We start from the raw sequence: 22391 nt of genomic DNA, 5'->3' as shown, positions 1-22391 counted from the left end.
CTTATTGCTGCCAGATGTGAACACAGAGTAGAAATACTAAACTACTGGAGAATGACCCTGGTCTAATACTTCTGATGTCTGTCCTTCCTTCAAGTAATAACAGAGCTGAATTGCAAGTAACATTACTAAGCACAGAACTGTTAGTAGTTGGATATTTGTATCTTAGGGACACAAGGAATGAAAGATGAAGTATTCAAACAGGGCAAATATCTCAACACATCAAATAACGACAAAAGTATACAGGAAATGCAATCATTTATTTTACTAGACAACGTATTCCTGTGATTTTCTTCTTACACAAAATGAGACCAGTGACATTTGTAGTAAATCGTCAGTCACTGATAAAGCTTGAGTTAGATTGCAGTGTACTTACTGTACAATACTAATGGGTTCGATAATAAGGTTACTGTTTGCTTTCTGTTACAGCAGACAAGGCAAGAAATAGTCACGCAACGTGTGCCTGTCAAGCACTCACTGAGATCCCTAGGCTTCCATTGCCAACAACACTCACACCTCAACACCTGAGATTATGGGTCGTGTTCATTAGGGCACACATTTCAGAAGAGTTTAATTGGACAAGTCCAGTTAGTCCCTCCCTGTTTCAGTCTAGTGCCTAATGAACCCAGGTCTGGTCATTCCAGAACTCCTTCAAAATGTTCTAAATACTGCAACAGTTCCATCCCCTGAAAACAAATACTAAAATGCATTTACATTGAACTAGAATATGACACGTCTTGCAATGTTTCTTATGTATATAATTTCATTAACATGAACCTGAGACCCAACACGTACATGACTAATGAGGCTCTGGACTGGTCTGGACAGCCATAATGACACCTGGGTCATGTTCATTAGGGCAAAATGTTTTACCACGGAAATCTAATATTTCTTATAGGACTAATCCAGACAATTCCCGTTTCATTCTGTTTTGTTAATACCTCAGATGGAGGGCTACTGAACACCTAATACGTCATCTAACTCCTGCAAAGAATTCAAGGACTACCAAATACACCAGAGATGGAGAGAACCACAGACCTGAACACACAGCATAGAACCTGTTTATAATGAACTGTGATGTCAGCAACTTGACCTTTGGTATTCAGCATTCTGACCTTTAACAACTTCTCCATCTTCAAGCGAAGGCATAGAATACAACGCAAACTGCTGTCTTCAATGTTAAAACTACAAACAAATCAAGGAATGTAATGTTGATGTCAGTGTGAATCCTGAATAAGATCTGCTAAATACTGTATTGCCCTTATAATTCCTCAGATACAAACCTATGGTCACCTGCACAACACATTGTTCTCCTTCTCCACAACCAAACAACGATGGCTCAACCTCATCAGGTTGGTGCATAGCTTTCAAGTCTTAAATGTTATCCATTCAGACTGATGAGATACCTTGTCTTCACCAATCTAACCTGTCCAACCCTATCTCCCAGACCATTACATTCGCTGCCTCTACCTGGTGTCCATAGGCCTAGAACAATACTGAAAATCAACTGTAAAAAAAAATCAATACGTTTCCAGGACGGATGTGTCCGTTTTCAGACACTCTGCTCCTCTCTAGACTGCCTGAGTGCAAAGCAAAGGACAAGGGACTGGACTAGATAAGTCCAACATTTCAATATAGCTTAAAACAAAAACAAAAAAATACACTTCAGAAATGATTAATAGTAATATTGCTCGTCCATCCTAAAACAAGAACTAAAGTGTCCACCCTGTCACTCACTCACTGTCTGTGTGCTTTTCACAGGAGGTTGGAATGTTCTGCCTGCATTCATTTGGAGAGAAGAGAAAAATAATACATTGTGATGTGTGACAACCGTTGTCAACCTTTTAAAGTCTAGACCTTTCTACAAAGTGTGCTCTTGCTGTCAGTTAGCCTGTGTTGTCCGTAACCGAATCTTGGGACTACTTCCAAGAGAGCATCACCCCCATAACCATTAATACAAACTTAAAAATATGTCGCTCAACCTACTCACGCAAGGAGATAGTAGTCTGCGCTGCAGAAATACTCCTACACTTTGCCAGATCTGCATATTAACATATGCATAGAACGTGTAACTTTGACTGTTTCTGGCTCAGCAGTGTTTGAGTTGGGCTGATGCTCACCGCTACGGAGTGCCAGCACCTCAAATGTTCTACTTGTTCAGTTTCACCACCTAATTAAAGAGTACTGGCACCTAATTCAGTCCACTTCAAGCAAAGGCTCACTGCTCTAATATTTTCAAGATTACATTTTGGTTTGATGGACAGCTTGTGGGGCCACCCAGGGGACAGCAGAATATAGTCCTTCAAATCCCCATGGCAACCTAAAAGTGTCAAAATCCACAAAGGCTTTTTTGTCATAGCAGGGTAGCTGTTTTTTCCCTCCAACTCTACTGCATCACTCCATAATACAATTGTTTGGGATTATTAAAGAGACTTCAACCTGACAACAAATCACACTATAATCTAATCAAGTAAGATCAATTGTTATCTCATGTCAACTCAAGAAGAAATAAATCCTATAACAGGTTTGAATTTGAAAGAAATGGCTCTAAACTGATTCTAAGAGCTACAAATATGACCAACCATACTGGGAGGATACAGGACGGAGGGAGAGTGAGAGGGAGGTAGTAGAGAGAGAAAATTAGAGAGGAGGAGGGGGGAAGGTTACAAGGTCTGGGTACGGATGGGTTCTCATCCAAACGTTCAGAAAACAATTATTCTTGTATTCCCTCCCTGTTTTTCCCTCCTCCTTTCCTGCAGGACAGCCAACGACTGGATCACATGAAGTACCACGCAGCCAATCCGGCGAGGGCGGCGACCCAAGCGGCGAATAGGACCTGGCCTGTGGGGTGTCTGAGGACGGCCATGGCCAGCTGACCGACGTACGCCGAGCCCCCACTGGCCGCTGAGATAGACAGAGGACAAAGAACACGGTCAGCAAACCTCCCACATTACCATGTGAAACACTCTTATACCATTTTTAACACCACTAAGCCAGGCCAAGCAGTACTGCACTGCACTGTAGTTGCTGGAGCCATGCTGGAAAAGGACAATGTGAAAAGCAAATATCCAAGCCAGCCAGACAGTGTGGTAAGGGTATTGTGGTTCTAAATGCCCACGTATTGCTAACATGGCACAACAACTCTTTCTTTCAGGTGGTTTTCTGGATCAAATCACTTTGTTTCCAGACAGAGCCTACAGGAGTTGTGTGTCAGCGTACCCATTTGTGCGGCGTAGTAGGGGCATTTGTTGATGTCTCCTCCGGTCCCGTGGGCCCCGTGAACAGGCATGCCCGCGTCCATGACCTCCTCCTGGATATCCTTACCCATCTCCTCTAGCTCATCAAATACCTGACACCAAACACACAAAACACAGGGGATTACAACTGGTTCATGTTCACTCAACACAAAACAGAACAAAAGGTCAAACAGGGAGGTACCATCTGAAAAGGTCCAATAAGGAAAGCTCATTTTTCTTTTTCACAACACTTTGGAACAGTTTGATATTGTGTGTCCTGATGAACACAATCTCTGAACTGAAACAGTAAGCTGAATTGTGTTGACCCAGAGTTTAGCACAAACAGTTTCACGTTGTGACTGGGTCGCTGGGCGAGTGAAAGGAGTGATATTTCACTTAAGGAGGTGCCACTGATCAAAGAAATGCAGAACCGATGCAGAACCGATGCAGAACCGTAATAAGAATATGATCAAGTTCAACATCTGACATTCATGTAATGTAATCAGAAGCCAGATGTGAGGAAGTGAATTAATGATCATATCTGAGCACTCGAAATTGAAATATGAGCGATGGCACATTGTCTGACTACGCTCTCAGAACCAGTTGGCAGAGTGGTTACAGTGATAAGCACAAATCCAACCATCTGCTGTTGGCCAAAGACCCTAATTTTCCCTGGGCACAAGACTCTAATCTCCAAAGACAGGATCAATACAGTGGCTGGTTACTGAGATTAAATGATTAAAGAAATGATACAATACTGAGAAATGCAACTAAACTACCACAGCCTACCTCTGAAACCAAGCTACCGCGGGCCTACCTCTGAAACCAAGCTACCGCGGGCCTACCTCTGAAACCAAGCTACCGCGGGCCTACCTCTGAAACTAAGCTACCGCGGGCCTACCTCTGAAACCAAGCTACCGCGGGCCTACCTCTGAAACCAAGCTCTCATGGGTCCTACCTCTGAAACCAAGCTCTCATGGGTCCTACCTCTGAAACCAAGCTCTCATGGGTCCTACCTCTGAAACCAAGCTCTCATGGGTCCTACCTCTGAAACCAAGCTCTCATGGGTCCTACCTCTGAAACCAAGCTCTCATGGGTCCTACCTCTGAAACCAAGCTCTCATGGGTCCTACCTCTGAAACCAAGCTCTCATGGGTCCTACCTCTGAAACCAAGCTCTCATGGGTCCTACCTCTGAAACCAAGCTCTCATGGGTCCTACCTCTGAAACCAAGCTCTCATGGGTCCTACCTCTGAAACCAAGCTCTCATGGGTCCTACCTCTGAAACCAAGCTCTCATGGGTCCTACCTCTGAAACCAAGCTCTCATGGGTCCTACCTCTGAAACCAAGCTCTCATGGGTCCTACCTCTGAAACCAAGCTCTCATGGGTCCTACCTCTGAAACCAAGCTCTCATGGGTCCTACCTCTGAAACCAAGCTCTCATGGGTCCTACCTCTGAAACCAAGCTCTCATGGGTCCTACCTCTGAAACCAAGCTCTCATGGGTCCTACCTCTGAAACCAAGCTCTCATGGGTCCTACCTCTGAAACCAAGCTCTCATGGGTCCTACCTCTGAAACCAAGCTCTCATGGGTCCTACCTCTGAAACCAAGCTCTCATGGGTCCTACCTCTGAAACCAAGCTCTCATGGGTCCTACCTCTGAAACCAAGCTCTCATGGGTCCTACCTCTGAAACCAAGCTCTCATGGGTCCTACCTCTGAAACCAAACTCATGGGTCCTACCTCTGACACTAAATTAACGTGGCCTGGCTTCCTCTGAAAACTAAACGTCTATTTTTATTTAACTAGGCAAGTCAGGCAATAACAAATTCTTATTTACAATGACGGTCTACCCCGGCCAAACCCTGCCCTAACCCGGACGACGCTGGGCCAATTGTGCAGTCTCTGTTTACTGGAAGACCCACCACACCAGTAGGTGCAGCAGTCTCCGTTTACTGGAAGACCCAACACACCAGCAGGTGCAGCAGTCTCTGTTTACTGGAAAACCCACCACACCAGTAGGTGCAGCAGTCTCCGTTTACTGGAAGACCCAACACACCAGTAGGTGCAGCAGTCTCCGTTTACTGGAAGACCCAACACACCAGTAGGTGCAGCAGTCTCCGTTTACTGGAAAACCCACCACACCAGTAGGTGCAGCAGTCTCCGTTTACTGGAAAACCCAACACACCAGCAGGTGCAGCAGTCTCCGTTTACTGGAAGACCCAACACACCAGTAGGTGCAGCAGTCTCCGTTTACTGGAAGACCCAACACACCAGCAGGTGCAGCAGTCTCCGTTTACTGGAAAACCCACCACACCAGTAGGTGCAGCAGTCTCCGTTTACTGGAAGACCCAACACACCAGTAGGTGCAGCGGTCTCCGTTTACTGGAAGACCCACCAAACCAGTAGGTGCAGCAGTCTCCGTTTACTGGAAGACCCACCACACCAGTAGGTGCAGAAGTCTCCGTTTACTGGAAGACCCACCACACCAGTAGGTGCAGCAGTCTCCGTTTACTGGAACACCCACCACACCAGTAGGTGCAGCAGTCTCCGTTTACTGGAAGACCCACCACACCAGTAGGTGCAGCAGTCTCCGTTTACTGGAAGACCCACCACACCAGTAGGTGCAGCAGTCTCTGTTTACTGGAAGACCCACTACACCAGTAGGTGCAGCAGTCTCCGTTTACTGGAACACCCACCACACCAGTAGGTGCAGCAGTCTCCGTTTACTGGAACACCCACCACACCAGTAGGTGCAGCAGTCTCCGTTTACTGGAAAACCCACCACACCAGTAGGTGCAGCAGTCTCCGTTTACTGGAAGACCCACCACACCAGCAGGTGCAGCAGTCTCACTCTTGAATCAACCCCAGCTCTATCTCTCTCTTCCCTTCCCCTTCCTCACCTCCATGTTGAACTGAAAGGCCAGCACGGCCTCCGCCACCAGCCTGTCCTTGGTGGCCATGTCCAGCTCCAGCTCATTCATCCGGCTCCGGTACAGCTGCTTGAAGGCCTTGGCGCTGTGGATGCCGTCAAACTGGTAGAAGTAGACGCCCTCGCCCGTCGATGGCAGCTTCAGCGCCCGCTGGGCCACCTTCTTCAGCACCTGGCCCCCGGACAGGTCGCCCATGTAACGGGTGTAGGCATGGGCCACCAGCAAGACCGGCTCTTCCTGACCCACCTAAATACAAATACAACTTCACTGGCTTCTGGTATTGTCAACCTCCCCTGGACTCCACACACACACACACACACACCAGAGGATTGAAGCAGCACAAGGAGTCACAGTCGAGCACCCATGGAGTAGTGTTAGGTCTGAAGTGCCTTGCATGAAGGCACAATGGTAGTGGATGGTGGTAATGTGAATCTGAAACCAGCAGCCCTCCAGTAGCCAGTTCAGCCCCCACTTTTTTCATCGTCCGGCCTGGGACTGACCAGCGACCTTCCTACCGGTCCACCTCTCTAACCTCTGGGTTACTCACCTGGTGGATGCGTTCCACGTAGCGTTGCGTGGCTGGCGAGCAGCTGACCCGCTCCCGCCAGTCCTCACCATAGAAGTAGTCCAGGTCGCGGGACAGGGCGTCACGTCTATTCAGCTCTGGGAAGTAGAGTGGGGAGAAGTCAGGATGATCCTTGTTCCTCTCAATCTCCTCCTCCATGGCCTCGTAGGTGTAGTAGAGGGCCACATCGCCCAGCTGAGGGGGAGAGAGATGCACAATTTTACCCCAAAACAAACATTTTAGGTGCAAATATTTTTCATTTATCCATGTTTGACAGTCCCTCAAATACTGTGTGTGTGTCAACATTCACGTTTTCAAGATACATCCCCTCTGTATCCTGGCAAAGTCTCACGAAGTGAGGATGTCAAAGCACTTCATGTTCTTTAAAGCCTTACTGGATATTGTTGTTCAGTACAGTGGATGTTCATTACCAGTGGTGCTGAAAGACCCATCACGATTCTTGACAGTATTATCTTTCAAAGTGTTTGCAAAGTGAAGATGTCAAAGTTAGATCAAAAAGCCTACACCCTTAACTGACTGCTGTGGATAAATCAGATTATGCATAATGTTCAAGACAGTGAATGCAGCAGTACTAAGTCTCAGAAAAGACTTAAGTGGTTGCTCTATTCTCCAGACTGACCTTGAAAAGCTCCTTGCGGATGCGCCCCCTGAGGAAGTCCTTGACAAACTGGGTGTTCTCCGCCTTCTCGTGAACCTCTTTGGTCCCTGCAGCCAGCAGTTCAGAAAGGTCTGTGGGGCTGTGGGGAGGGCACACTGGCTGACACCGCATGGGAAACTAGAGGCACACACTAACTACATGACCCATAGGGCTGGCTTCCCAAACTCAGATTAATCCTAGTTCTGTAAAAAATAAAATAAAAAAATAAATATAGCCTATTCTCCATTGAGCATGCTTTTTACTCCAGGAGAAGGTTTAATCTATGTCTGGGAAAAGAGCCCATAGTGTTTTCAACTCTCCTCAGAAATAAAAGAGACAGACCAAATCTGACAGAACTGAAACATACCCTGCCCACACCCTGGCACTCAAACATACACATGAGAGAGGAGACCTCTCACTTCCAGAAACTGCCCAGCCCCCATCCATTTTCAGAAATAGCACTGAAGTGAAGTTAGACCATCCCAGATTTCTATACCTGAGAGTGTCTTCTGGCTCTTTCTCTGCATTCACCAGGCCTCCTCCATCGGCGGCACTCTCCGCCTTCACAGAGTCCTCCATCTTTTCTGCAGACAGCTTGGTCCTGTCACTCAGACACACTCTTTGCCAGTCTCTGCCAAAGACAGAACACCAAAACAAGACCCACACATTCAAAACGGACCCACTATTGAGTGGGTGGGGTAGCTTACATGAGAGCCACATAGCCTAGATACAGTATGTGCAGATAGATAGATACAGAAGTAGTGCTTTTGTAAAACAGATGTCCATGACAATAGAGTCTTAAGGGATAGTTGGAGATTTTGACAACTAATCAATTGTTTCCATTTACCCAGTCAGATGAACTCATGGATGTCATTTGTATGTCTCTGCATGCAGTTTGAATGAAGTTGAAGGTAATTAGTGTTAATGGAGCAATTGCCAACTAGCGTGAGTGTAATGACTGAAAGTCTATGGGATCAGCCAGCATGCTCCTCTGACTATGCTGTCCTCACGGTGTTCTGGAGTAAAGTTTGACAGCTAGCATAAACAGTAGCCCAATAAATCCATAAGAGAGGGTCCTGCTTTTTTTTCTGAAACTGAAAATAGAGAAAGGAAATATTTCTTAACTCCAAACAATAACAAGGTAAACCTAACATTTAATAACAACAACGCAGAAAAACACTTTACATAACATTAGCCAAGTTAGAAAGCAAAACCATAGAACAGTAGAACTTTAGCTAGCTAGCTAACGTAAGTTAGCCCATAATAAGTGTACAAATAATGCCACCACCTTGAAACATTTCTCCCTCTGTATAATAGCTAACATTGTTATGATACTTACAATACTATGCTTGCAATGGGCATAAATGCAGATAACTGAAAATAAACAAATGTAATAATTGCTGTTTTGACAATGTAGCTCGCTAGCGATCTCTGTTTGACAGAGCTGTTTGATTATATTCATCGTCATGGAAACCACATGCCCCGAGTCTGCCCGCTAGCAAGGAAACTCTTTACATTCTAGATGGCATTTGCGTTCTATTTAAGCAATAAGGCACGAGGGGGTGTGGTATATGGTCAATATACCATTGCTAAGTGCTGCTCTTATGCCCCAAGGTGCTTTATTGCTATTATAAACTGGTTACCAACATAATTAGAACAGTCAAGATGTTTTGTCATATCACACACGTGTTATACGGTCTGATATACCACGGCTTTAAGCCAATCAGCATTCAGAGCTCGAACCACCCGGTTTATAATTGGGTCCGTGACAGTGCAAGTAGACAAAATTGCTTAATTGCCAAAAACATCAAACTATCCCTTTAATAGGAGCAGAAGTGCAGAAATTAGTGCAAACCCAGCACAACATATCATATCAGATACAAAATAGCAGACAGCGTATATATATTTTCTGATGAATCCTCGGCTCATGCCTGTATAAACTTAATATGGTAGGGTTTAAGCATAGTAGTAGGCATAGTGACAACCCAAACCATCATAATTAGCCAATTTCTTTGACTTATTATGACTATGTAATGAACTCAACTATTTGCTAAAGCTACATTCATTAAAACATCAAGAAGGGTCCATGAAATGAACATCTGGCCACACAAATCAGTACCCTTTGTTATTGCTGCCTGAAAATGTATCATGTGCCAAGATTGTGCAAGGTTTTCTTGGAAGAGGCAGAAGAGCACTTAGGCTAATGTGGGTGGGTCTACTACTCTATTCTGCTGCGGGCCAAAAAAAATTGTTCATTATTATTCTGCAAGTAAGACTATATTATTCTGCATGTAGCCTAAGACTACACCGTCTTCATGGTGTAAACAAAAGATTGGGTATATTATATAATGCGTTAATATCCTAGTGACAAGTAAAACCCAATTCAAACACATCTCTACATTTAGGAGAAGAGAGCCTAAACAGAACAACAGCATTTCAAACAGAGACACTCCATCCAATGTCTTGTTGACACGTAGCCTAGTTATGACCAGCAGAACATCAGCCCACAACACAGGTTAGGCTAGATCTATAGAATAAGCTCTACATAAACACCTGAGATTTTTCAGATCAGTGTCACTTCAGTAACAGGAGCAGCCTACTACAATAAATATGACAATTATACGTAGCTTCTGTGCCTTATGATATCAAGTTCAATCCACTTCAAGTCCACATGAGAGACCTCCCGAGTGGCGCAGCGGTCTAATGCCCTGCATCGCTGTGCTTGAGACATCACTACAGACCCGGGTTCGATCCAACTGCGACCGGGAGACCCATGAAGCGGCGCACAATTCGCCCAGCGTCGCCCGGGATAGGGCAGGGTTTGGCCGGCCGGGATGTCCTTGTCCCATCGCTCTCTAGCGACTCCTGTGGCGGGCCGGGCGCATGCATGCTGACATGGTCGCCAGTTGTACGGTGTTTCCTCCGACACATTGGTGTGGCTAGCTTCCGGGTTAAGCGAGCAGTGGGTCAAGAAGCAGTACGGCTTGCCAGCATCGTGTTTTGGAGGACGTATGGCTCCAGACGTTCGCCTCTCCCATACGGGAGTTGCAGAGATGGGACAAGACTGTAACTACCAATTGGATATCACAAAATTGGGGAGAAAAAGGGGCTAAAAATAATAAATACAATCCACATGAGTAACACATGTTCACCATGCCTACCAGATAAGTTAGGGAGATGCAGTCGTCAATGCAGGCAGGGGAAGCAGTGGCAATGCTCTTTTCTTACCAATTATGTGTTGTTGTTGTCGTCGTCTTGGGGGGTTGGTGGTCACTGGTTAAACGTCCTCTGACAGTTGATTCAGCTGTGACCTTATTCACAGTGCCAGAGATAAGGGATAAGGGAATGTGTGTGTGACTTTGGCAACACTGACACACGAGTAACAACACAGTGAATAGCTGGCACAGCATAGCAGGGGCCTAGCATTAGGAGGCCCTAGTCGCTTCACATAGTAATGAGGGAAGTCAACAATGAAGAGGCCTGGAACTACACAGAGAGGCAGACAAAGGAGCTCATAGTACACACATTGCTAGATGTTCAGTTAATCTTGTGTTTACAAGCTAACTAACTGTAAACTGTATCAAATAGTAGTTCTGGTTGTATCCATGATATTGTTCCAACATTAATGTTAGTTACATGCATTTGATCAAATACGTCTTACATTTGAGGATATGGCAAGGGAATATTGCAAGCTAACTAACTTAATATCAGAATGTCGATTGGTCTTGCTAACGTTGTAACAAAGACGCGAACTTAGCTAGCCACCACCAGCAGAGCAGTTAGCTAGTTCAACAATTTAGCCCATGACATCAAGGCACTGAACTGGCAGCTGTTAGACATGTTCCATGCTAGCGATCTATGTATAGTAGTTGCTAGTCTTTGGATGAAACAGTTTACAAGTGTTATAACCAGCGCCAGCTAATTAAACAGTTGATACGTGATTTACTTAAGGATGACAATGTGTCAATCATCTTAGAATAGCCTAATTTATTGTTTTGATGCTGTAGAAAGCTAAATAACTCACATAGGGTTATCTAGCATCCTACTCTGCCCCTATTGTATAGAGAATAAACATACAGTAGCTTACCTTCTCTGCGCACTCTGCGGAGCTCTTCTTCAGTGTTGCTCAAAACATAGGAAATGCAGTGTTGCTTATTCTTCTTCTTTGAGAGTGGGTTGGCTGACCGCATCCAACTTTTAGATGCATACACCGTCATCTACTGTACTGGAGTTTGAGTTCAGTCACAGCCTACCTACATTAACCTCTGATAATACAAAATTGGGGGAAAAGGAAAATTACCCTGGCAAATATTAGCCCTCACTAAAAAAAACATCACCCCATTCCACTATTTAACCTTATCTAATCCTACTCCAGGCCAACGGTCTAAGAGGACAGAACACTACCACTCAACATCCCTGCAAGTCTTCTGCAGTAAAACCTCGCAATCCCAAGTACTTCTCTGCAGCTGCCACCACAACCTCTATTTTCTGTGACTTGTGTTCCATTTCTGCAGTACAATTCACAACCATGGCTATAAATGCCAAGAAACCCACCTCACTGAAACACATATTATTCTCATCCCTCTTTATTGGTCTCTGCCTACTCACAGAAACCTCATCATGTACACATCTTCCTCTACCGCTCTCTTCACTTCTTCAGCATATGACACTTTCTGTACTAACGTTAATCACTGACCTCAACCTGCCTTTGTCTCACCAGACACCTCCAATCTCCAGCCCCATGAGCAACCAACAGTTTACCCGCACAACTTTCTCCACCGATACTACACATTCCTTCATCTCATGCCCTCCTGCACTTTCTCACATCTAGGAATCTCCCTCCTACACACTGCTGCAACCCCTAAAACACAGGTGCATTGCAGTCTTGGGAACAATGTGAAAAGAGAATACGAGATTTGGATGACTGAATTAGCCACGCTATGGCGCGCCACATTAACTAAATGTCACAGTTACATTCACTTGTATAAATTAATGTGAGTCTGTTCGATTGAATTAATGGACTGAAGAGAGTCTCATTTTTGAATTAATCAATTGTCAGTGGATGCTCTTTAAAAAGACAATGTCAGATTATTTATTTCCTTGTTTTTATCATCACTACCAGAAAATCTGCAGGGTGTGCAATGGATCTGATTATCATGGTGGTGGGGATGGACTGATTTGTGATCAATACAATCATTGTAAGGCGCAGAGGAAGGGAAAGTAAGTATGACAGGCACTCCATTGAACAGCTTTTAATCACAAGTTAGAAACAGGAAAACTGGGAAAAATGTGTTACTATATGTAATGTGCTACTATGTGTAATATGTTACTATACTGTATGTAATGTGTTACCAAATATTATTTGTTACTAAACGAAATGTGCTACTATATGTAATATGTTATATGTAATCGACTCTTAACCAACCATGCTATTATGTTTGTTTTTCGTAACTTGTTTTGTACATAATGTTGCTGCTACCATCTCTTATGACCGAAAATTGCTTCTGGACATCAGAACTGCGATTGTTCACCTCAAACTCGACGAAGAGTTCTTCTTCAGTGAGTCGGACAGGAGGGATATACTACAGACACCCGACCAGGCCCAGATCCCCATTATTCGCTGGAGAAGGAAACTGAGATTTTGCAGAAAGAGATCAGGGTGCCTTGTGAGGATCAGGCGACAAGTGGCTAACCTGCACTCCGTCCTGCTAGCTGACATTCAATCGCTGGAAAATAAATGGGACGAACTGAAAGCACGTTTATCCTACCAACGGGACATTAAAAACTGTAATATCTTATGTTTCACCGAGTCGTGGCTGAATGACAACATTAAGAACATACAGCTGGTGGGTTATACTTTCTATCAGCAGGACAGAATAGCAACCTCTGTTAAGACACGGGCCGGGGGCCTATGCATTTATATAAACAACAGCTGGTGCACGATATCTAAGGAAGTCTCTAGGTTTTGCTCGCCTGAGGTAGAGTATCTCATGATAAGCTGTAGACCACATTATCTACCTAGAGTTTTCATCTGTATTTTTTGGAGCTGTCTACATACCACCACAGACCGATGCTGGCACTAAAACCGCACTCAATGAGCTGTATACCGCCATAAGCAAACAGGAAAACTCTCATCCAGAGGCTGTGCTCCTAGATGCCGGGGACTTTAATGCAGGGAAACTTAAAACAGTCCTATCTCATTTCTATCAGCATGTTAAATGTGCAACCAGAGGGAAACAATTCTAGACCACCTTTACTCCACACACAAAGCTCTCCCTCACCCTCCATTTGGCAAATATGACCGTAATTCTATCCTCCTACTTACAAGCAAAAATTAAAGCAGGAAGCACCAGTGACTCGGGCTATAAAAAAAAGTGGTCAGATGAAGCAGATGCTAAACTACAGGATTGTTTTGCTAGCACAGACTGGAATATGTTCCGGGATTCTTCCAATGGCATTGAGGAGTACATCATATCAGTCACTGGCTTTATCAATAAGTGCATCGAGGATGTCGTACCCACAGTGACTGTACGTACATACCCCAACCAGAAGCCATGGATTACAGGCAACATTTGCACTGAGCTAAAGGGTAGAGCTGCCGCTTTCAAGGAGCGGGACTCTAACATGGACGTTAATAAGAAATCCCACTATGCCCTCTGACGAACCATCAAACAGGCAAAGCTTCAATATAGGACTAAGATCGAATCGTATTACACCGGCTCCGACGCTCGTCAGATGTGGCAGGGCCTGCAAACTATTACAGACTACAAAGGGAAGCACAGCCGAGAGCTGCTCAGTGACACAATCCTACCAGAGGAGCTAAATCACTTCTACGCTAGCTTCGAGGCAAGTAACACTGAAACACGCATGAGAGCACCAGCAGTTCCGGACAACTGTGTGATCACGCTCTCCGCAGCCAGAGACCACCAGTCCCTGTGCCCAAGAACACTAAGGTAACCTGCCTAAATGACTACCGACCCGTAGCACTCACGTCTGTAGCCATGAAATGCTTTGAAAGGCTGGTAATGGCTCACATCAACACCACTATCCCAGAAACCCTAGACCCACTCCAATTTGCATACCGCACCAACATATCCCCAGATGATGCAATCTCAATTGCACTCCTCACTGCCCTTTCACACCTGGACAAAAGGAACACCTATGTGAGAATGCTATTCATTGACTACAGCTCAGCTCAACACCATAGTGCCCTCAAAGCTCATCACTAAGCTATGGACCCTGGTACTAAACACCACCCTCTGCAACTGGATCCTGGACTGCCTGACGGTCCGCCCCCAGGTGATAAGGGTAGGTAACAACACATCCGCCACGCTGATCCTCAACACGGGGTCCGTGCTCAGTCCCCTCCTGTACTCCCTGTTCACTCATGACTGCACGGCCAGGCACGACTCCAACACCATCATTAAGTTTGCCGATGACACAACAGTGATAGGCCTGATCACCGACAACGAAGCCTATAGGGAGGAGGTCAGAGACTTGACCGTGTGGTGCAAGGACAACAACCTCTCCCTCGACGTGATCAAGACAAAGGAGATGATTGTGGACTACAGGAAAAGGAGGACCGAGCACGCCCCCATTCTCATCGACGGGGCTGTAGTGGAGCAGGTTGAGAGCTTCATGTTCCTTGGCATCCACATTACCAACAAACTAACATGGTCCAAACACACCAAGATAGTCGTGAAGAGGGCACGACAAAACCTAATCCCCCTCAGGAGACTGAAAAGATTTGGCATGGGTCCTCAGATCCTCAAAATGTTTTACAGCTGCACCATCGAGAGCATCCTGACGGGTTGCATTACTGCTTGGTATGGCAACTGCTCGGCCTCCGACCGCAAGGCACTACAGAGGGTAGTGCGTACGGCCCAGTACGTCACCGGGTCCAAGCTTCCTGGACCTCTATACCAGGCAGTGTCAGAAGAAGGCACTAAAAATTGTCAAAGACTCCAGCCACCCTAGTCATAGACTGTTCTCTCTGCTACCGCACGGCAAGCGGTACCGGAGCGCCAAGTCTAGGTCCAAGAGGCTCCTAAATACTTTCTACCCCCAAGCCATAAGACTCCTGAACAGCTAATCAAATGGCTACCCAGACTATTTGCATTGCCCCCCCAACCCTCCTCCTCCTCCTCTGGAACGCTGCTGCTACTCTGTTATTATCTATGCATAGTCACTTGAACTCTACCAACATGTACATATTACCTCAATTACCTGGACACCGGTACCCCCTGTATATAGCGAATATAGTAAATATTGTTATTTACTGCTGCTCTTTAATCATTTGTTCTTCTTATCTCTTACTTTTTTTAGGTATTTTCTTAAAACTGCATTGTTGGTTAAGGGCTTGTAAGTAATCATCTCACAGTAAGGTCCAGACCTGTTGTATTTGGCACATTGGACAAATACAATATACTATATGCAGTAGGAAGTAGCTTATAAACTGTACATTACTCAAGCGTTATTGTGATTGTGGCGAATGGGGTCTGATTGTTGATGTGACCCTGGCTGTCGTAAGAATTGTGCCATCTGGTTTTCTTAATATAAGGAATTAGATTTATAGCATTACTTAAACTTTTGATACTTAAGTACATTTAAAACCAGATACTTGTAGACTTTTACTAAAGCAATATTTTACTGGGTGACTTTCCCTTTAGTCATTATCATCAAGGTTTCTTTACTTTAATTCAAGTATGACAAATTAGTACTTTTTCCACCTCTGGACAGATACTCTCTCTGGATCTGCACATCTTTGTTGTGTCACAATATTATATCCTACATTATGCAAAAGTAACATCTTTTAATCAGATATAGCTGAAGATGGAGACAAGTGTACAAGTCATTGATGTGTAATTCCTTCCACAATTCAGTCACTTTGCGATGCCAACCATTAGGTATTTACCAACCAGAATTACAATTCATCTTTGTTTTTTAATCTAAATCCTTGATGGTGCCGGCAGTTGTTCTTCAGAAACATGGATTTCCAAAGCCAACATGATCTTGGAGTGCCTTGATCTCACGAAGAACTGCCTCTTTCTGGAAGTTCAACTGTGAAATAAAAGTCAATTACTTCATTTAATGCATATACATATCAATAACATTGTTTTGAAACAATTCAGAGAGGAACAACCTTCAGGGCGTATTTGTAGGACTGCTCTGCCTCAAGTCTTCGGCCCGTCTGAAACACACAACCACACACACACACTTGAGGGTTAATACACATGGATTTCACCTGAACTCTTCGTTTGTGTCAAAAACCCCAGTACATGGCCCTAAAGGAGCCAATTCTCTTCTGGCCCCCTTCTACACACACTATATACTGTATTGTGTATATACTATAGCACTCAGTCCCACATAACAAGATGTAACAACAGAGATCCTTTCATTCGATATGTCATTCTATGGTGGTGACATCATAAGGTTTGGATCATAGAAACACAATCCATAGAAAGGGTTTGAAACCTCAAACTCTGGCAATCTGGCTGGCCATCATTGACTTGAATTGGGAGAACCGTTTTATGGATTCTATTTCTATGGACTGGATGCTCACCTGCAAACAAACTAGAGACAGGTAACCCCACACCTCCGCGTTCCCGTTGTTCAGGATGTTGGCCTCTGTCAGTGCATCCTCTGCTTCAGTCAGCTCCCCTAGCTGTGTGTGGGCGCACACACACACACACACACACACACACACACACACACACACACACACACACACACACACACACACACACACACACACACACACACACACACACACACACACACACACACACACACACACACACACACACACACACAGCAACTAAGAACGTATTCCTAATTCCTAACTATCCTGGTTAAATAAAAGGTTAAATAAATAATAAAAATGCACATACACACAAATATATCCTTGATACATAATCAAAAAGAGCAGTATCATTTCTAGAGGAGCTTGGGAAGAGTAGAAATTGTATTTTTACCCGGTAACAGGCGATCCCTAGTCCCAGCCAGGTGAGGCAGGAGGGGGAGCTCTTGCAGGCGCGCAGGTAAGTCGTTTTCGCCCTCTGAAACTTAAGTGTTAATACATAAAGTGTTAATTTCAATCATGTTGGCACACATCGGTAGGTAGGAGCTGGAGACATACACCTAATTGGTGGACGAGGTGCAGAGTCAAACTAACAGACCAAAAACAATGAATCTCACACACTCCTAGGGACTTAATTACAGGGAGTTAATTAGTGGGTAACTTTAATATTTTTAGAATATGTATTGTTCAGTTTCCACCAAAACAACTACCAACTCCTGAATATTCCCCAGTAGTAAATACATTGTTCTCAGGTCCCAGGTGGTGTGTGTGACCCCCACCCCCTGTCCATCTCACCTCCCCTTCCTGCAGGTAGATGGATCCCAGGCGCAGGTAGATGGGGTGTGTGTCTGTGGCATCCGTCACAAAGTCCAGGGTCCTCTCGTAACACTCCTGGGCCTTCCCAAACTCCCCAGTCAGGTGGTGTATGTGCCCAAACAACGCCCATACATCTGGGTCCTATACATGTCCAAAATACACACATCTGGGTCCTATACGTGTCCAGAATATACACATCTGGGTCCTATACGTGTCCAGAATATACACATCTGGGTCCTATACGTGTCCAGAATATACACATCTGGGTCCTATACGTGTCCAGAATACACACATCTGGGTCCTATACGTGTCCAGAATACACACATCTGGACCCTATACGTGTCCAGAATACACACATCTGGACCCTATACGTGTCCAGAATACACACATCTGGACCCTATACGTGTCCAGAATACACACATCTGGACCCTATACGTGTCCAGAATACACACATCTGGACCCTATACGTGTCCAGAATACACACATCTGGACCCTATACGTGTCCAGAATACACACATCTGGACCCTATACGTGTCCAGAATACACACATCTGGACCCTATACGTGTCCAGAATACACACATCTGGGTCCTATACGTGTCCAGAATATACATCTGGGTCCTATACGTGTCCAGAATATACATCTGGGTCCTATACGTGTCCAGAATATACAATATAGCAATCAGGTCCTGTATAGATCACTTAGTTAGAGCATGGTTTTAATAACACCAAGGTTGTGGGTTCAATTCCTGCAGGGATCCCACTAATGTGTTAGACATTTGATTCCTGTATGGAATAATATATAAACCATTTAGAAGCATCAGATTATCATCAAATTGCTGCAAAACCAATTTCCTTTGAAACAATAAAGTTGAAAGTTGAACTTGAAGGGCCAGCTTCTCAGACACAGATTCAGCCTAGTTCTGAACTAATAAGCTCTTTCAATTGAGAATCTCCATTGAGAATGCTTTTTACTCCTGGACCAGGCTTAATTTGTGTCTGGGAATTGGGCTGGAAATGTCTGTTGGCTCTACCTGAAAGCTGTCGTTGAGTGCCTCCTTCAGGCTGGACTCGGCGCTGCCGTACTCTGCCCTGAGCAGCTGCAGGCGGGCCAGGGCCAGGTGGTAGGAGCTGCTCAGACCCCCCTCTGGACACAAGAGCTCCTGGGCCAGCGCTCTCTGGGCCATCTGTGGACAAAGGGTCAGAATTGGACAAGATTAGAAACATACGCACAATAAACCACATGGATCACCGTGCAGTCTCTTTTTATCATCTACCATCTGTAGCAAACACAGGACACAGACGGAAGGCTGACAAATATGTGTCTGGACTGATGCACAGATCTCGTATCAGAATATTGGCCAAATTAAAGAGTGATAAGCATGAAGACAGTGTGAGAGAGATACTATTATACAGAGCTATAGTAGCTCACCAGTCTAACATACTGTATGTGTTTTTCACTCATTATCTTCTGTTGGATTGGGCCATGGTTTAGTGTATACACATCCATAGTCTTCTATACAGCATGTGTGTCTAGTAGCTGTGTGTGTGTGTGTGTGTGTGTGTGTGTGTGTGTGTGTGTGTGTGTGTGTGTGTGTGTGTGTGTGTGTGTGTGTGTGTGTGTGTGTGTGTGTGTGTGTGTGTGTGTGTGTGTGTGTGTGTGTGTGTGTGCTCATGTTGCTGACCTGTAGTGCGTTGTTCTGCAGCAGGAACTGCACTGTCTCCATATAGATGGTGGTGTTTAGTCTGGTGGGGGTTGCTAGGTGTCGCATGGCACTAGGTTCAGCCTCAGCACCTCCCTTGTATCCCTCCCCAGGCTTGCTGTCCTGGCAGCTCTGAGACCCGGTCACCACACTGGCTTCTGTGTCTCCATCCACGTCTACAGCCAAAAAAAGTAGATCACAGAAATGAGTTTGACCTCTTGCACAACAACACCTCACACTCACAAAGCATGGTCTTGGTTGAACAAGGCTGACAATACGTCTAGTCTCAAGCAGGGTGGCGCCACTGCACGATGCTCGATTTGTCGCTCGGCTAACCAGCTAGCGATACTGCATCTGCTACACTTCAGTGCTCACCTGGCTTGATGGTTAGCGACTCACAGTTAGCCACCTCCTGCTCCTCCTCCCCCAGGTCTGGTGAGTCCACCCTTGTCTCCACCCTGCAGGGTGGGGTGACCACCAGGGCTGCCCTCTGCTGCTTGGTGGCCTCCAGGAAGGCCATCTCTGTCTGGATGGAGTTCTCCTGGCCCTCATAGAACAGGCCTGACCAGTGACCACAGATAATATGGTCACCACCATTGGATGGCAAATTTTTTGGAACTGACTCGCAATTGATTCCAAATTGAAGAATTAGAATCGACACCAATATTTCTAAAGTCAAACAGCTCTATTACAACACATTATTCCAGTATTGTAACACCGTATAAATGATTACTAAAGTATTATGGCGTGTCCTTGTTACTTTCTATTGAATTCTTGGGATTAGATGATGTTCACTGACAGAGGTATCTGTTTGTGTTTGATAGAGGCGTTTCCAGCCTGGTCCTAGATCACTTTGTGCTGTAGAGCCAACCCTAGGGTTGTTGTTACAAACATACAGTATCTGGGACCAGGCTAGCATCTCCCTCCCTGGCTCTCATCTCTTACCAAACAGAGTCCAGGCCACCACATTGGCCGGGTCCACACACGTGGCTCCTTCAAAGAATGTCTCTGCCTCCTCAAGGCGTCCATCCATCTCTGCCAGGATACCACACATAAGCAAACTGCAGACAGACAGAGAATATAATTCAGTTAGACTCTGTAATTCATTTATTTACTCATAAAAGAAAAATACATAAAATAATTAAATAAAATTGTGCAGGGGTGAAAACCCCCAGAAAGGGCTTGTAGGAGGGCCCTCATCCCATGAGAGGTATACATGCAAATGACAAGTTCCTGGTTTCACTGGATGTAAGCTTTCAGTATGGACCTCTATTCCCCTAGTCTGGTTAAACCAGACTGAATGCTGAACCAGGTTACTATCCCCTTCTTTATTACCTGGGCAGGTGTGTTTGCTCCATGGACACAGCGTAGTGGAAGCACTCCTCAGCCTTCTGGTAGTCAGCCGTCAGCATGTACAACACCCCGTAGTCAAACCAGTGGGCTGGGTCGCTACGGTCACGAGTCAGCTGCTGCAGGGGGAGAACCATCACAAACAAACCAAGCTCACTAACAGGGTTAGAACATCCCTTTCTGAACTAACTAAAACCATACTTAGAAATGTCCGTTGTTATGATGTTTTATCCCTCCCGTCACAACTAAAGGTCCAATGGTTGAAAACATTCAATAGCTTTGTCACAGGCACTCTAGTGACTGCAGCACAAGGTGTGTGGTGCAGACAGACAGTGTGTAACTACTCAGAATGTGATTAAGATGAGTGCTTCAGCACTTTGCCTTGCCCAAAATGATCCCCTCCAACACTCTGTTACCTCCTGGTAGTACTGGGCAGCTAGCTGGTAGTCTCCGTTGAGCTGGGCCTCCTTGGCAAAGTGGACGAGCTGGGCACAGTCCACCAGGGGGCGAGGCTGAGTCTCCTGGGCATCCACTGACAACGTCTGGAGAGAGAAGAAGGGCAAGGCCGTTTGGTATTTTTTTAGAAATTTTGTGGACACAAACGATTGCACATTTCACCAAATATAGCATGTTACAAACAGGGCCCCATAAGGGAGAGTTATGAACACCCAACCCAGGCAACACAGTGACTAGGGGCTGGTTTCAATTATGGACTTTTTTGGTATAGAGGAACTACGTCACTGCCTATGTCAAAAAAACAACACATCTGGGGACTCTCTCAACAAATCACAAGGCAGCCATGCCAGAACGTCGCGATTCAAAACCAAAGTTTACAGGCAAAACCTTTGCAGTGGTTTTAGTTAAGATAGATGATGCAAACTAGCCATTTGTGAAATGCACACAATAACCTCTGTGATCTCCATCCTGCTAGCTACTATTTAGTATTTTATTAAAGCAGATAAAGTAGTGGCAGTGACGTAGTTCCTCTATACCAAAAGAGTCCATCATTGAAACCAGATCCTAGTCACTGTTTTTGCCCGTGGTCGGGTTTACGAGACTACATAAGGGAAGGGAGAAGGGAAGAACGGAATAGGTTGAAATCCATGGAAAGAAAGAACTGGTCATGTAAATGTATGTATGGTGGGACTGGGAAGGGTGAGCAAGGATGTGTGTTTGTGTGTGTGTCTTGCCTTGTTGAGGGCGACGTGCATCTCGTCCACCAGGAACACATAGAGCTGGCTGAGGAAGGCCTGCAGCTGCTCAGGATCTGAGAAGGCCTCGGTCCGCAGCATCTTCTCCCTCACGATACGCACCACAGAGTACTGGCCATGACATAGTAGAAGAAACATCACCACAGAGTACTGGCTATGACATGGCAGCAGAAACATCACCACAGAGTACTGGCTATGACATGGCATCAGAAACATCAGCACAGAGTATTGACCCTGACATGGTAGCAGAAACATCAGCACAGAGTATTGACCCTGACATGGCATCAGAAACATAATCACAGAGTACTGGCCATGACATGGCAGCAGAAACATCAGCACAGAGTACTG

At 45.3% G+C, this 22391-nt stretch overlaps 1 protein-coding gene across 3 annotated transcripts; it reads right to left on the bottom strand.

Moving 5' to 3' along the window:
• Positions 1-238: 238 nt before the first annotated feature.
• On the bottom strand, positions 239-11620 carry hmox2b (heme oxygenase 2b). Of its 3 annotated transcripts, none has more exons than XM_071394856.1 (8): positions 11473-11620; positions 10547-10696; positions 7882-8016; positions 7368-7485; positions 6710-6922; positions 6133-6408; positions 3217-3346; positions 239-2901 (listed from the first exon to the last, which is right to left on the bottom strand). In XM_071394856.1, the coding sequence occupies exons 3-8, from the start codon at positions 7962-7964 to the stop codon at positions 2774-2776; spliced, it is 948 nt and encodes a 315-aa protein (XP_071250957.1). In that variant the 5' UTR covers positions 7965-8016; positions 10547-10696; positions 11473-11620; the 3' UTR covers positions 239-2773. The 3 variants fall into 3 exon arrangements, with proteins under 3 accessions (XP_071250957.1, XP_071250956.1, XP_071250958.1); XM_071394855.1 differs by having other exon boundaries at positions 10614-10696; XM_071394857.1 differs by lacking the exon at positions 10547-10696 and having other exon boundaries at positions 11473-11603.
• Positions 11621-22391: the final 10771 nt, after the last annotated feature.

This window comes from Salvelinus alpinus, chromosome 1, assembly GCF_045679555.1.
Source record: "Salvelinus alpinus chromosome 1, SLU_Salpinus.1, whole genome shotgun sequence".
Lineage (NCBI taxonomy): Eukaryota > Metazoa > Chordata > Actinopteri > Salmoniformes > Salmonidae > Salvelinus > Salvelinus alpinus.
Note: the sequence above shows the minus strand (reverse complement) of the source record. Positions and strands in the feature narration are given on the sequence as shown.

Bases quoted from the DNA above. Each gene is read 5' to 3' on its own strand.
- hmox2b (XM_071394856.1), bottom strand. From the start codon at position 7,964: ATGGAGGACTCTGTGAAGGCGGAGAGTGCCGCCGATGGAGGAGGCCTG. The intron at 3,347-6,132 runs GTGAGGAAGGGG...GTTTGGTGTCAG, and splicing joins CCTTTCAGTTCAACATGGAG to GTATTTGATGAGCTAGAGGA. The intron at 2,902-3,216 runs GTACGCTGACAC...TGTCTATCTCAG, and splicing joins CTACTACGCCGCACAAATGG to CGGCCAGTGGGGGCTCGGCG.